The following is a 14,314-nucleotide window of genomic DNA, read 5'->3' as shown; positions in this document are numbered from 1 at the left end:
GGAAGTGCAAAAGTTGCAGCTGTATAGAATTTGGTTAGGTCCTGCTGAGATTATCATGTGCAATTCTGGTCACCCCATTACAGGAAGGACATGGAGGAGGTGCAGAAGAGTTTGCCAGGATGTTGTCCGGATTAGATAGTATTAGTTCAAAGGAGAAGTAGAAGAAGAGGCTATACTTGATTTGGGATTGGGAAATGAACCTGGTCAGGTGGCTCTCAGTGGGAGAGCATTTTGGAGATAGTGATCACAATTCTATCTCCTTCACCCATAGCATTGGAGAGGGATAAGAACAGACAAGTTAGGAAAACATTTAATTGGAGTAAGGGGAAATATGAGGCTATCAGGCAAGAACTTGGAAGTATAAATTGGAAACAGGTGTTCTCAGGGAAACTTACGGAAAAAATGAGGCAAATATTCAGGGGATATTTGCGTGGGGTTCTGCATAGGTACATTCCAGTGAAACAGGGAAAAGATGGTAGGGTACAGGAACCATGGTGTACACAGGCTGTTGTAAATCTAGTCAAGAAGAAAAGAGGAACTTATGAAAGGTTCATAAAACTAGGTAATGGCAGAGATCTAGAAGATTTTCAGGCTAGCAGGAAGGAGCTTAAGAACGAAATTAGGAGAGCCAGAAGGGGTCATGAGAAGGCCTTGGCAGACAGGATTAAGGAAAACCCCAAGGCAATCTATGAAGATAAGATGTGAGAGAATAGGACCAACTAAACTTGACAGTGGAAAAGTGTGTGTAGAACCAGAGGAGATAGCAGGGGTACTTAATGAGTACTTTGCTTCAGTATTCACTGTAGAAAAGGATCTTGGTGATTGTAGGGATGACTTGCAGTGAATTGAAAAGCTTGAGCATGTAGATATTAAGGAAGAGGATGCACTGGAGCTTTTGGAAAGCATCATGTTAGATTAGTCACTGGAACCAGACAGGATATACCCCAGGCTACGGTGGGAAGTGAGGGGAGGAGATTGCTGAGCCTCTGGCAATGATCTTTGCATCATCAATGAGGATGGGAGAGGTTCTGGAGGATGAGAGGGTTGTGGATGTTGTTCCCTTATTCAATAAAGGGAGTAGCGATAGCCCAGGAAATTATAGGACAGTGAGTCTTACCTCTGTGGTTGGTAAGCTGGCAGAGAAGATCCTCTGAGGCAGGATTTATGAACATTTGGAGAGGTATACTATGATTTGGAATAGTCAGCTTGGCTTTGTCAAAGGCAGGTTGTGCCTTACAAGCCTGATTGAATTTTTTGAGGATGTGACTAAACACATTGATGAAGGTGGAGAAGTAAATGTAGTGTATATGGATTTTAGCAAAGCATTTGATAAGGTACCCCATGCAAAGCTTATTGAGAAAATAAGGAGGCATAGGATCCAAGGGGACATTGCTTTGTGGATCCAGAACTGGCTTGCCCACAGAAGGCAAAGAGTGGTTGTAGACAGGTCATATTCTGCATGGAGGCTGGTGACCAGCGATGTGCCTCAGGGATCTGTTCTGGGACCCCTACTCTTTGTGATTTTTACAAATGACCTGGATGAGGAAGTGGAGGGATGGGTTAGTAAATTTGCTGATGACTCAAAGGTTGAGGGTGTTGTGGATAGTATGGAGGGCTGTCAGAGGTTATAGTGGGACATCAATAGGATGCAAAACTGGGCTGAGAAGTGGCAGATGGAGTTCAACCCAGATAAGTGTGAGGTGGTTCATTTTGGTAGGTCAAATATGATGGCAGAATATAGCATTAATTACAAGACTCTTGCCAGTGTGGAGGATCAGAGGGATCTTGGGGTCCAAGTCCATAGGACACTCAAAGCTGCTGTGCATTTTGACTCTGTGGTTAAGAAGGCATGCGGTGCATTGGCCTTTATCAATCAGACCCCACTTGGAGTACTGTGCTCAGTTCTGGTCGCCTCACTATAGGAAGGATGTAGAAGCCATAGAAAGGGTGCAGGGGAGATTTACAAGGATGTTGCCTGGATTGGGGAGCATGCCTTATGAGAATAGGTTGAGTGAACTCGGCCTTTTCTCCTTGGAGTGACGGAGGATGAGAGGTGACCTGACAGAGGAGTATAAGATAATGAGAGGCATTGATCATGTGGATAGTCAGAGGCTTTTTCCCAGGGCTGAAATGGCTAGCATGAGAGGATATAGTTTTAGGATGCTTGGAAGTAGGTACAGAGGAGCTGTCAGGGGTAAAAGTCTTTTACGCAGAGAGTGGTGAGTGCGTGGAATAGGCTTCTGGTGGTGGTGGTGGAAGTGGAAACGATAGGGTCTTTTTTTCGAGACTCCTGGATGAATACATGGAGCTCACAAAAATAGAGGACTATGGGTAAGCCTAGGTACTTCTAAGGTAATGACATGTTCAGCACAGTTTTGTGGGCCGAAGGGCCTGTTTTGTGCTGTAGGTTTTCTATGTTTCTGTTTCTATGACAAATTTAGGTTATTTTCTCCTGAGCATTGGAAGCTGAGGGGACACCTGGTCCCCTCAAAATTTGAAGAGGCAGAGATAGAACAGTGTTGGAATGTCAAACGCAAGAGGGCATAGTTTTATAGTGAGAGTGGGGAACTTTAATGGATATTTATGAGTTAAGAGATGTACCAAGAGACTGGTAGGTGGTTGAAATGTGATGCCAGGGAAATGGTGGAAGCAAATATGCCAGCAACATTTAAGAGCCATTTAGATAGGCAGGGAATAGAGGGATACAGAGCATATTCAGACAGATGAGATTTGTCCAAATTAGCATCATGGTCGGCACAGAGGTTGTGGGCCAAAGGGGCTGTTCCTGAGCTGTACTGTTCTATGTTTTATGTACGTTTTGGGGAACTTTCCCAGAGACTGGAGAATCCAGACCGAAGGAATATGATGGCTTCAAGTTTAGCACCTGCTGGATGAGTAGGAATTCTCATTGTGGATGGTGTTAGATGGGAGGGAGGTTTGTAGCTTTCTAGTGATGGAAGGGCTTGCAGTGGGTCAGGGGAATAGAGATGTGGCAAGTTCTGTAGGAAGGATTATCTGCTGTAACATCCTGGTCCCTGGAACTGAGTCTTTTTTTTTGAGTCTTCAAGATGTTAGAGAGAGAGTGGTGGGGGGGGGAGAGAGAAAGAGAGAAATGAGGGAGAGGGAGGTTCAGGGGGAGAGATGAGAGAGAGGAGCAGGGGAGAGAGAGCTGCAGGAGGAGGAGGGAGGGGTGGAGGGAAGAGAGGAAGGGGAGTGAGGGGGAAATAGAGGGGGAAGAGGGGGGAAGGGGAGAGGAGAAGAGAAGGGGAAAAGGGGGAAGAGAGAAGAGAGGTGGGAGAGAGGAAGAGAGGAGGAAGGGGAAGGGGAAGAGGGGAAGAGGGGAAGAGGGAGGAAGAGGGGGAGGGGAAGAGAAGGGGAAGAAATTGGCAAGAGAGGGGAGGGGAGGGAAGCAAAGGGGGAAAGAGAGGGGGGAAAAGAGAAGAGAAGGTGCTTTACTTTCCTTCTCAATCCATTCTCCTGCCTTCTTCCCATAACCTTTAATGCCTTTACAAATCAAGGACCTATCAACCTCCGCTTAAATATACCAATGACCTGCCCTCCACGACTGTGGCAATGATTTCCACAGGTATAGCACTTTCTGGCTAAAGAACTTCCTGCTCATCTCTAAAGAGCTGTCCTATTCTGAGGCTGTGCAGTCTGGTGCTAGACTCCCCCACTATTGGAAACATCCTCTCCATATTTAGGTCTTTCAATATTCAGACAATTTCAATGAGATCCCCCTTTGCTATTTTAAACTCCAGTGAGGACAATTGTCAGCATGAGATTTGCAGAGCCTCGATTAGTGCTTGCGCCCTGGAATCCAAAGAGAAAGTGTCGAGATCAGGGAGCCTGATTTGAGAAGTGTTCCTTTCCCACGATAGGTACAGTGGATATTGTGAACGGGAGCGCAGAGGTAGCTCAAATCCCTTGTTCTATTTAATATGTTTTCAAGATTACCGACAAAGAGGATAAACAGATGAAAAGGAGAAACTGTTACAAGGAATTAGACAAAGCGAGTTGTGCATCACCATTAGATTCCAGGTTTTGGGGAAACATTCCTGTTAGTTGGAGCCCAGCTTCCTGGAGAATTAAGATTCCATTTTGGGAATTCACCTGGAAGACAATTCACCTGCTGTGGTGAGGCAGGTCTTTCCTCATTCTAAGACCACCAGACCCATGGTGCCAGCTTCGAGTGTCACTGTATTCTGGTCGTGTTTAATACCCCTCACCCCATTGGCCAGTCTGCAAGAATATTGTCAATATTAAACCGGTCCGTGGTGCAAAAAAGGGTGGGTACCCCTGGTGTTTATACATTATTTCTACTTCCAGGTTGCGGGGTTTTACTTCCGGTCTTTTCTGCCCCAGTGCGCATGCACTAATTGATCTGGGGGTCGATCTTGCCTTTCACTAAGGCCGAGGTAGGGGATCTTGGGCTTCAAAAGGTTGGTGACCACTACCATAGATGCTGCTGAGTTCCTCCAGAATTTTGTTTGTGTTGCTTGGATTTCCAGCATCTGCAGAATTTCTGTTGTTTGAAATTAAAAGATTATCTTTATTTATCACATGTACATCAAAACATACAGTGAAATGTGTCATTCTGTGTCAAATCAAATCAGTGAAGGTTGTGCGGGGCAGCCTGTATGTGTGGGCATGTGCCAGTGCCTATATAGCATTACCACAACTTACCAAAGCCTATCCATCTGTATTTGGAATGTGGGAGGAAACCAGAGCACCCAGAGGAAACTCATGCGTTCACAGTGAGAACGTACAAACTTTACAGACAGCAGCAGAAATCAAACCTCAATATCACATCTACTAATCTAATCCCTTCTACTTTCCATTCCATGCACATTCATATGTCTAAAAGCACCTTGAATGCCTTCTATTATGCTTGCCTCTCCCACTACCTGGCAGCACATTCCAGGCACCCACCGCTCTGTGCAAAAATACTTGCCCTGTACGTCTCTTTTGAACTTACCTGAAAGGCATTCCCTCTAGTTTTCGTAAGTTTAATCCTAGGGAAAAGTTACTTGCTGTCTTCTCTTTCTATGCCTCTCATTATCTTATAAGCCTTTGTCAGATTTCCCCTCAACCTCCGGAACTCCAGAGAAACAAACCAAGTTTGTCCAGCTTCTCCATTTGGCATGTGTCCTCTAATCCAGGTGGCATCCTGGCAAACCTTTACTGCACTCTCTCCAAGGCTTCCACATCCTTCCTATAATGTCATGACTAGAATGAATGCCGTACTCCATATGCCACCTAACTAGGTTTTGATAAAACTGCAACAGAACTTCCTGATTTTTGAATTCAGTTCCTTACTTAATAAAGACGAAAATGCCATATGCCTTCTTTACCACCCTATCAACCTGTGTAGCCACTTTCAAGGATTGATTAACAAGCTCCCTCTGCTCATCTGCACTCTTGCCATTAACAGTGTACTGCCTCTTTACATTTGATCACCCAAATTGCAACAATTCATATATGGCAGGATTAAATTCTATCTGCCATTTTTCCATCCATATCTGCAACTGATCTATATTTTACTTGGACAACCTCTCTCTCTAATTCAGTCTCCCTAGCCCCAGCAACATCCTTGTTGCATTGTTTTTGGTTTAACCACATCTTTCCGATATAATTTGTCAAAAGAGCAGGGTAGTGTCTGCCAATGATAGTTGGTTCTCCGTTCGCATTCTCGCATGAAGTTACCTGACCATTCCCATGTCCCTGCCTGGTGGGAACCTGCTCTGAGTACCACCTTTCCCCATTCCACAATAGTAACAACGTTACATTGGCCATGAAGTACATTGTAATGACATGAGACTACAAAATGGTTGTCACCAAAAGACTCATGAAAATGACTACAGATGTAGCATAGAGACATCCTGACTTGTTTCATCTCTGCCTGGTTTGGAGACTCCACTGCACGAGAAATGGCAGAGGGCAGTATACTCAGCCAGCTCAATCATGGGCAGCCTCCCCACCACTGAGGACATCTACAAGAGACGGCACCTCAAGGAGGCAGCATCCATCACTAAGGGCCCCTCAGCATGCCCTCTTCTTGTTACTTTCATTGGGGACCAGGTAAAGGAGCCTGAGGACACACACTCAATGTTTTAAGAGCAGCTTTGTTCCTTCTGCCATCAGATTTCTGAATGGTCCATGAAGACTACCTCATTATTGCACTATTTATTGTTTGCAATTTATAGTAATTTTATATCTTTGCACTATACTGCTGCAGCAAAACACATTTCATGTCATATAAGACGGTGATAATAAACCTGATTCTGTTATGAATTCAATGATATTTTCCTTTAAAGAGTATCTTGGAGCAACTAAGCCACAGATCTAAGTCACAGAAGCTGGTTTTGGTGAGTGAACAGCCCTTTGTTAATCCCACAACTAGCCCCTCCCACTCATCTCACCACCCAAACATATCTCCTCTCCCAACCACTGTACACGTTCTAACAGCTGGATATTACCAAGTCCCATTATCAGGAGTTGGGATGTTGGGATGTGTTCTATAACACATTGGTGAGGCCTAATTTGGGATATTGTGTGTATTTCTGGTCACCTACCTACAGGAAAAACAATAAGATTCAAAGAATACAGAGAACATTAACAAGAATGTTGCTGGGACTTGTTAGGGAGATTTTATAGAGGTATACAAAATTATACAGTGGGATATAGAATGCACGCAATCTTTTTCCACTAAGGCTCAGTGAGACTAGAACTAGAGGACATGGGTTAAGAATAAAACGTGAAATATTTAAGGAGAGCCTGAGGGGGAATGCCTTCACTCAGAAAATGGTGCAAGTGTGGAAGAAGCTGGAAGTGGTTTGATTTCAACATTTAAGAGAAATTTGAGTAATTATATGGGTGGGAGAGATATGGAAGGCTAAATGGAATGAAGGACATATTTCTGTGATGTTGTGCTCAATGACTATCACTCTATGATTAGCATAATTGTTCAAAAGACAAATTGACCTCTAGATTTTAAATTCTATCGTCTACAAGACTACAAGGACACAGTTGTATTCTAAGATGCCTGCTGACATGAATACTGGTAAGTGGCTTTCTACCAAGCTTTGAGATAGGTGTATCTGAGGGACCCAGATACAGGAAGATCTGCCTGACTCCTAGTGCCTCATTCTGAGCAGCATGTAATCGATGATCTTTACCATTGGGTGGTGGTTTGACATCTGCGTCTCCTTGCTGGTTCGAGCTTTCAGATTGTCCTGACTCTGTGAGATAAAAAGAGACGGGTGATCAGCACTGGGAGATTCTTTTGTCTATCGTTCAGCCAAACACTGCCCATCACTCAATAGCAAAACAGTCTCATCAGTAGGGATGGTGATGTCAAACCTCCCGCAGTAGCCCATGGCTAACAGTAACATCTCATGTTATCAGTCAGGACTACCTGGCCTGGAAAGATCTGCTGATTTTCCAAATGTATTCATCCCCTCAAAGCAGAGTTAATTTGGACCATCAACTTTCTTACAGGCAGATACCTTTCATGGAATTGTTCCAAAGGTTTCTCAAGGGAGGTCTATTGCTCTATCAAGAATTGCATGAAAAGTATCTGTCTTTTTTTTAACTACAATCTCTGGGGAATACTAAATGAAGTTTCCAAGATATTGATTGAACATTACTCTCCTGCTAATTACTCCCTCCCAAGTTATACACCATCCTTCCTTGGAAACATATCACTGTTTCATCATCACCACCAAATCTAAATCCTAGAACTCGTTCCCAATAGCACCATTGCCAGTTGGACTGCAGAGGTTCAAGAAGGCAGCTCATCACCACCACCAAAGGGAAATTAGGGATGGACAATAATTATTGGTATTGCCAGTGATACCTATATGTATTAATAAATAATATCATAAATAAATAAATAAATAACACAGCCCACGGTTGACAATGTTGGCCCCATTATGTCCAATATATCGTTAATTATTTGAATCTGTGTTTAACAAATATTTTTCCCACAACCAGATTTTGCCCAAGTTTGCTGTGGAGGCCAATTCTGTGGGTATATTTAAGACAGAGGTTGATAGATTCTCAATTAGTCAGGGCATGAAGGAATATGGGGAGAAGAAAGGGAAATGGATCAGCCAAGATGAAATGGTGAAACAGACTTGATGGGCCAAATGGCCTAATTCTGTTCCTATATTTTATGGTCTTACAATCTAAATACATTAATAAATGATTTAATGTATTGAATATGTTCAAATAAAATAATATGGTTGCTAGTATTAAATAAGACTGTAAGATATAGGAGCAGAAGTAGGCCATTCAGCCCATTGAGTTTGCTCCGCCATTCAATCATGGGCTGATCCAATTCTTCCAGCCATTCCCATTCCCCTGCCTTCTCTTCATACCCTTTGATGCCCTGGCTAATCAAGAACTTATCTATCTCCGCCTTAAAGGCACCCAATGACATGGCCTCCACAGCCACTCATGGTAACAAATTCCACAGATTTACCACCTTCTGACTAAACTAATTTCTCCACATCTCTGTTCTAAATGGATGTTGTGCTCTCTTGTCCTAGACTCCCCTACCATGGCAAATAACTTTTCCATATCTAATCTGTTCAGGCCTTTTAACATTCGGAATGTTTCTATGAGATTCCCCCTCATTCTCCTGAACTCCAGGGAATACAGCCCAAGAGCTGCCAGATGTTCCTCATACAGTAACTCTTTCAGTCCTGGAATGACATTGGCTTCAACAGAATGTAACACCAGAAAAGAGAACAGTATAATGCTCAATTATATTCAGGGACCATGTACAAGATTCTAGTCCCAAGCCTGCCAAACATTCTCCTGGAACCTCTAAAATTACATCTTGTCACCTCACTATGCAGTGCAGTTCAATTCACATCTACCCCCTTTCCCCACTCCAGTTTAGCTTTCTCTGTGAATATAAAATGTAGCTGTATAGCGCCGGTTTCAGATTTTCTCCAATAAGAATTAATGGGAATCTGAACAGATTATATTAATTTTATTTGTCACATGTACATCCAAACATCAAAATATGCAATGAAAAGTGTCAAATGTATCAAATCCAACCAACGAGGATTGTGCTGGTGGCAGCCCACAAGTGTCGCCACTGATCCAGCACCAACATAGCATGTCCACGACTCACTAACCCTAGCCTGTATGCCTTTAGAATGTGGGAGGAAACCAGAGCATCCAGAAGCCCATGTGATCACAAAGAGAATATCCAAGCTCCCTATAGGGGCAGACATTGAATCCCAATTGATAACCGCTGGTGTTGTAGTAGTGTTACACTAACTGCTGTGGTAGCATGTCAGAAGCCCAGGTCAGAAACCTAAACAGGATCTGATAGAGTACCAGAGAAATAAGTTGCAGAGAATTTTGGGAGCGAATTGTCCATGATGAAGTGGTAAGTTTCCAAGTGAAGATCCTAAGATATCAGATCAAAGTGATGTTTTTAATTCAGTGACAGCAAGGTGTCATGAGATGTCTTTATGAAGAGGACTACAAGGTTTCCAACAGAGGCAGTGTGTAGTGAGACTGTCAGGAAGGACAGGTACATGATAGGACCGAACTGCAATCAGTAGGATGAGAAAGCTGACATAGGATCGGAAGATGTAGGATCCTTATGGTGGGATTAAGAACTGCAAAGGTAAAAAGACTCTGATGTGAGTTATATACAGACCTTCAAATAGTAGCCAGGAATTGGGCTACAAATTACAACAGAAGATAGAAAAGGCTTGTCAAAAGGGTAATGCTACAATGGCCATAGGGGATTTCAAGATGCAGATAGATTGGGAAAACAAGATTGGTGCTGTATGTCAAGAGACAGGATTTGTAGAATGCTTACAAGATAATTTTGTAGAGCAGCTTGTGGTTGAGCTCACAAGGGGATCAGTTATTCTGGACTGGGTATTGTGTAATGAACCAAATTTGATTAAGAAGGTTAAAGTAAAGGACCCTTCAGGAAGCAGTGATCATAATATGATAGTATTTACCCTGCAATCGGAGAGGAAGAAGGTGAAGTCAAAGGTATCAGTATTGCAGTGGAGTAATGAGAATTACAGAGGCATGAGAAATGAACTGGCCAAAGTTGATTTGAAGAAGACACTAGCAGGACAGATGGCAAAGCAGCGATGGCTAGAGTTTCTGTGATCCAATTGGGAGATGCAGGATAGGTACATCCTAAAGAGGAATTATTCTAAAGGTAGGATGATGGAACTCATGAGGGAAGTCAAAAGTGAAAGCCAATATAAAGCAAAAGAAAAGGTGTATACTAGAGCAAAAACTAGTGGGAAGTTAGAGGATTGGGGAGCTTATAAAAACCAACAGAAAGCAACTAAAAAGCCATAAGGGGAGAAAAGATGAAATATGAAGGTAAGCTAGGCAGCAAAATCAAAGAGGATACCAAAAGATTTTTCAGGTTATATAAAGAGAAAAAGAGTAGATATCAGACTGCTTGGGAAAGATGCTGGAGAGGTAGTAATGAGGGATAAGGAAATGGTGGACAAACTGAATAAGTATTTTGCATCATTCTTCACTGTGGAGGATATTAGTAGTATGCTTGAAGTTCAAGAGTGTCAGGGGGTAGAAGTGAGTGCAATTGTTATTACTAGGGAGAAGGTTCTTCGGAAACTAAAAAGTGTGAAGATAGATTAGTCCCCTGACCCAGATGAACTACACGCCCAGCTTCTGAAAGAGGTAGCTGGAAAGATTGTGGAGGGGGCATTAGTAATGACCTCAGAAGAATAACTAAATTCTGAACTGGTTCTGAAGGAATGGAAAATTGCAAGCATCCCTCCACTCTTCAAGAAGGGAGGGAGGCTGAAGAGAAGAATTTATAGGCCTGTTAGCCTGACCACAGTGGTCGGGAAGATGCTGGAGTTGATTGTTAAGGATACTTGGAGGTTTGGGTAAAATAGGACAAATTCAACATGGTTTCTTTAAGGGAAAGTCTTGCCTGTGCACTTGGATTTTCAGAAGGCCTTTGACTAGGTGCCACACATGAGGCTGCTCAACAAGATAAGAGTCCATGGCATTACAGGAAAGGTACTAGCATGGATAAAGCATTGGCTGATTAGCAGAAGTCAAGGAGTGGGAATAAAGGAAGCCTTTTCTGATTGACTGCCAGTAACTAGTGGTATTCCGTAGGGATCGGTGTTAGGACAGCTTCTTTTTACAATGTCAATGATTTGGATGACGGAATTGATATCTTTGTGGCCAAGTCTGTAGACAATACGAAGATAGGTGGAGGTACAGGTAGTGGTGAGGAAGCATTGAGGCTGCAGAAGGATTTGGAAATATTAGGAGAATGGACAACAAAGTAGCAATTGGAATATAGTGTCAGGAAGTGTATGGTCATGCACTTTGGTAGAAGGAATAAAAGCACAGACTATTTTCTAAATGCAGAAAACATTCAAAAATCTGAGATGCAAAGGGGCTTGGGCATTCTCGTGCAGGTTAATTTGCAAGCTGAGTTTGTGGTGAAGAAGGCAAATGCAATGTTAGCATTCATTTCAAGTGGACTAGAATATAAAAGCAAGGATAATACTGAGGCTTTAGATGGAACTAGTGAGAGCTCACTTGTGGTATTGTGAGCAGTTTTGGGCCCCTTATTTAAAAAAGGGTTTATTGACATAGGAAGGGGTTCAGCGGAGATTCACGAGAATGATTCTGGGTATGAAAGTCTTATTGTATGGGGAACGATTGATGACTCTGGGATCTTACTCACTGGAATTCAGAAGAATGAGGGGGTATCCCATTGAAACATATCAAATGTTGAAAGGTCAAGATAGAGTAGATGTGGGGTAGTCTTGGACTAGAGAGCACAGCCTCAGAATAGAATGATGTCCATTTAAAATGGAGATGATGAAGAATTTCTTTAGCCAGAGGGTTGGTGTATCTGTGGAATTTGTTGTCACAGATGGCTGTGGAGGCCAGGTCATTGGGTGTATTTAAGACAGAGGTTGATAGGTTCTTGACTAGCCAGGGTGTGAAAGGTTATGAAGAGAAGGAAAAAGAATAGGTTTGAGAGGGAAATGGATCAGCCATGATGAAATGGTAAAGTAGACATGATGGGCCTAATGGCCTAATTTTTCTCCTTTGTCTAATGGTCTACGTCAGCTGCCCCTCTCTGAACCATGGATGATGGTCCAGCATTATGAATCAAGAAGGAAAAGGAAAGTTTCAGCCATAAGATGTAGGAGTAGAATTAGACTATTCAGCCTATCGACTCTACTCCACAAAAGCTTTGTTGCTAGGTTCACAGTTAATGCAGTTACATTTGCTCTCTGACTAAACTGCAGGGTTAGACCACAGAATGGGCCCTGCAGCCCATGATGTTGTTTCAACTTTTTAATCTACTCTAAGATCAATATAACTCTTGCCTCGTACATAGACCTCTAATTTTCTTTCACCCATGTTGCCTAAATAAGAGGTTCTTAAACGTCCCTAATGTCTGCCTCTACAACCACCCCCGGTAGTGCTTTCTAAGCACCTACAATGCTTTGTGTAAGAAACCTAACCCTAACATCCGCCTCTGCTTTCTTCCAATCAGCTCAAAATTATGCCCTCTCATATTAGCCAGTTCTGTTCTGGGATAAAGTCTTTGGCTGTCAACTCAATCTATACTACTGATCATCCTGTATACCTTGATAAATTCACCTCTCACCTTACTTTGTTCAAAAGAGAAAAGCCCAAGCTCACTCAACCTATCCTCATAAGAGATGCTCTCCAGTCCAGGCAGTATTGTGGTAAATCTTCTCTGCATCCTCTTGAAAGCTTCCACATCCTTCCTACAATGAGGAGACGAGCACCGAACACAGTACTCAAAGTGTGGTCTATCCAGAGTTTTATAGAACTGCAATATTACCTCACGGCTCTTGAGCTCAATCCCCCAACTAATGCTGGCCATCACTTTATTTGCAATTATCATTTGGGACTCTCTCACTAGCAATCCCAATCAATGGTTGTAGATTAGACTGGCTCAGTGAAATCCTTGTCAAAGAGCAGAGCATGGTCTGCACTATTCCCATTGACAGATTCCACAGGGGATGAATTAAAAATGGTCTACATGAGAGACAGAGAATCTCTCTCGACTCAGGAGAGAAAGCTTCACTCTCAGTTCCAATGCTGGTTGCCTGAATTCTTCCCTTTGAACCTGGTGGAAAAGTGCTACCATCCCTCAGGCTGTTGCCAGGATTTTGTCCCATCAGCAGAAAGCAATGTGGTCCTCCATGCATTGGCCGGAGAGGACTTTTTAAAGACATTCCCTCAGTTCTTAGGAAGTTAACACAAATGAGACACTGATGCGCCTGTTAGTCCGATGAGTGTGATTGAAATTGTCTCATTATCCACTTCCTCTCTTTCTCAACCATGGTTCCAAGGTTTCAGTTAATGTTGATTTTGTTAACTGAATGCTGAAATGATTTGGTTTGTGGCTGAGGTCAAAGGAAATATATTCACCGGGCTAGTAAGATGATTGGGCAGAGGATTCAGATTCAAGTTTGTTTATCACATGTACATCGAAACAGAGTGGAATCTATCATTTGCATTAACAACAAACACACTCAAGGATGTGCTGGGGGCAGTCTACAAGTGTCACCACACATTCTGGCACCAACATAGCATTCTCACTGTGCTTTAGATAATTCCCATGACATCACTGGTAGCAGCTTGTATAATAATCAATCCCTCAGTGAGCAGAAAAATAATCACAGCAACAGTGAAACTGAGCACACCAGTTTGCTGCTGCACATATATTTTCACAGACTCTTGGAAAATATACTCTTTGGCCACTTTATTAGGTACACCTGTACACCTGATTAATGCAAATATCTAATCAAACAATCATGTGGCGGCAATTCAATGCATAAGAGCATGCATACACAGTCAAGAGGTTCAGTTGTTATTCAGGTCAAACATCAGAAGGGGAAGGAAATGTGATCTAAGTGATTTTTACTGTGGTATGACAGTTGGCACCAGACAGGGTGGTTTGAGTATCTCAGAAACTGCTGATCTCCTGGGATTTTCACACTCACACAGTTGGACTTTGCAGAGAAAGATGCAGTAAACAAAAAACATCCACTGAGTGACAGTTCTGTGGGCAAAAACACCTTGTTAATGAGAGAGGTCAGAGGAGAATGGCCAGACTGGTTAAACTGATAGGAAGATGACAGTAACTCAAATAACCATGCATTACAACAGTGGTGTGCAGAAGAGAACACAAAACACATCAAATCTTGAAGTGGATGGGTTATGGAAGCAGAGACCGTGAACATACACTCAATGGCCACTTTATTAGGTACAGGGGGTATTT

General features: G+C 42.7%; 1 protein-coding gene across 10 annotated transcripts in view; it reads right to left on the bottom strand.

Moving 5' to 3' along the window:
* nfixb (nuclear factor I/Xb) overlaps positions 1-14,314 on the bottom strand; it is a 392,155-nt gene that overhangs the window by 104,415 nt on the left and 273,426 nt on the right. For all 10 annotated transcript variants that reach the window (XM_059991877.1, XM_059991878.1, XM_059991875.1 and 7 more), the window contains one exon: positions 7,179-7,241. In XM_059991877.1, the coding sequence (XP_059847860.1) occupies positions 7,179-7,241 (63 nt within the window). The remainder of the gene's footprint in view (positions 1-7,178; positions 7,242-14,314) is intronic.

The sequence above is a fragment of the Hypanus sabinus genome, chromosome 16 (assembly GCF_030144855.1).
Source record: "Hypanus sabinus isolate sHypSab1 chromosome 16, sHypSab1.hap1, whole genome shotgun sequence".
NCBI lineage: Eukaryota > Metazoa > Chordata > Chondrichthyes > Myliobatiformes > Dasyatidae > Hypanus > Hypanus sabinus.
The sequence above is the reverse complement of the archived record's forward strand: the minus strand, read 5'-3'. Positions and strand labels throughout refer to the sequence as shown.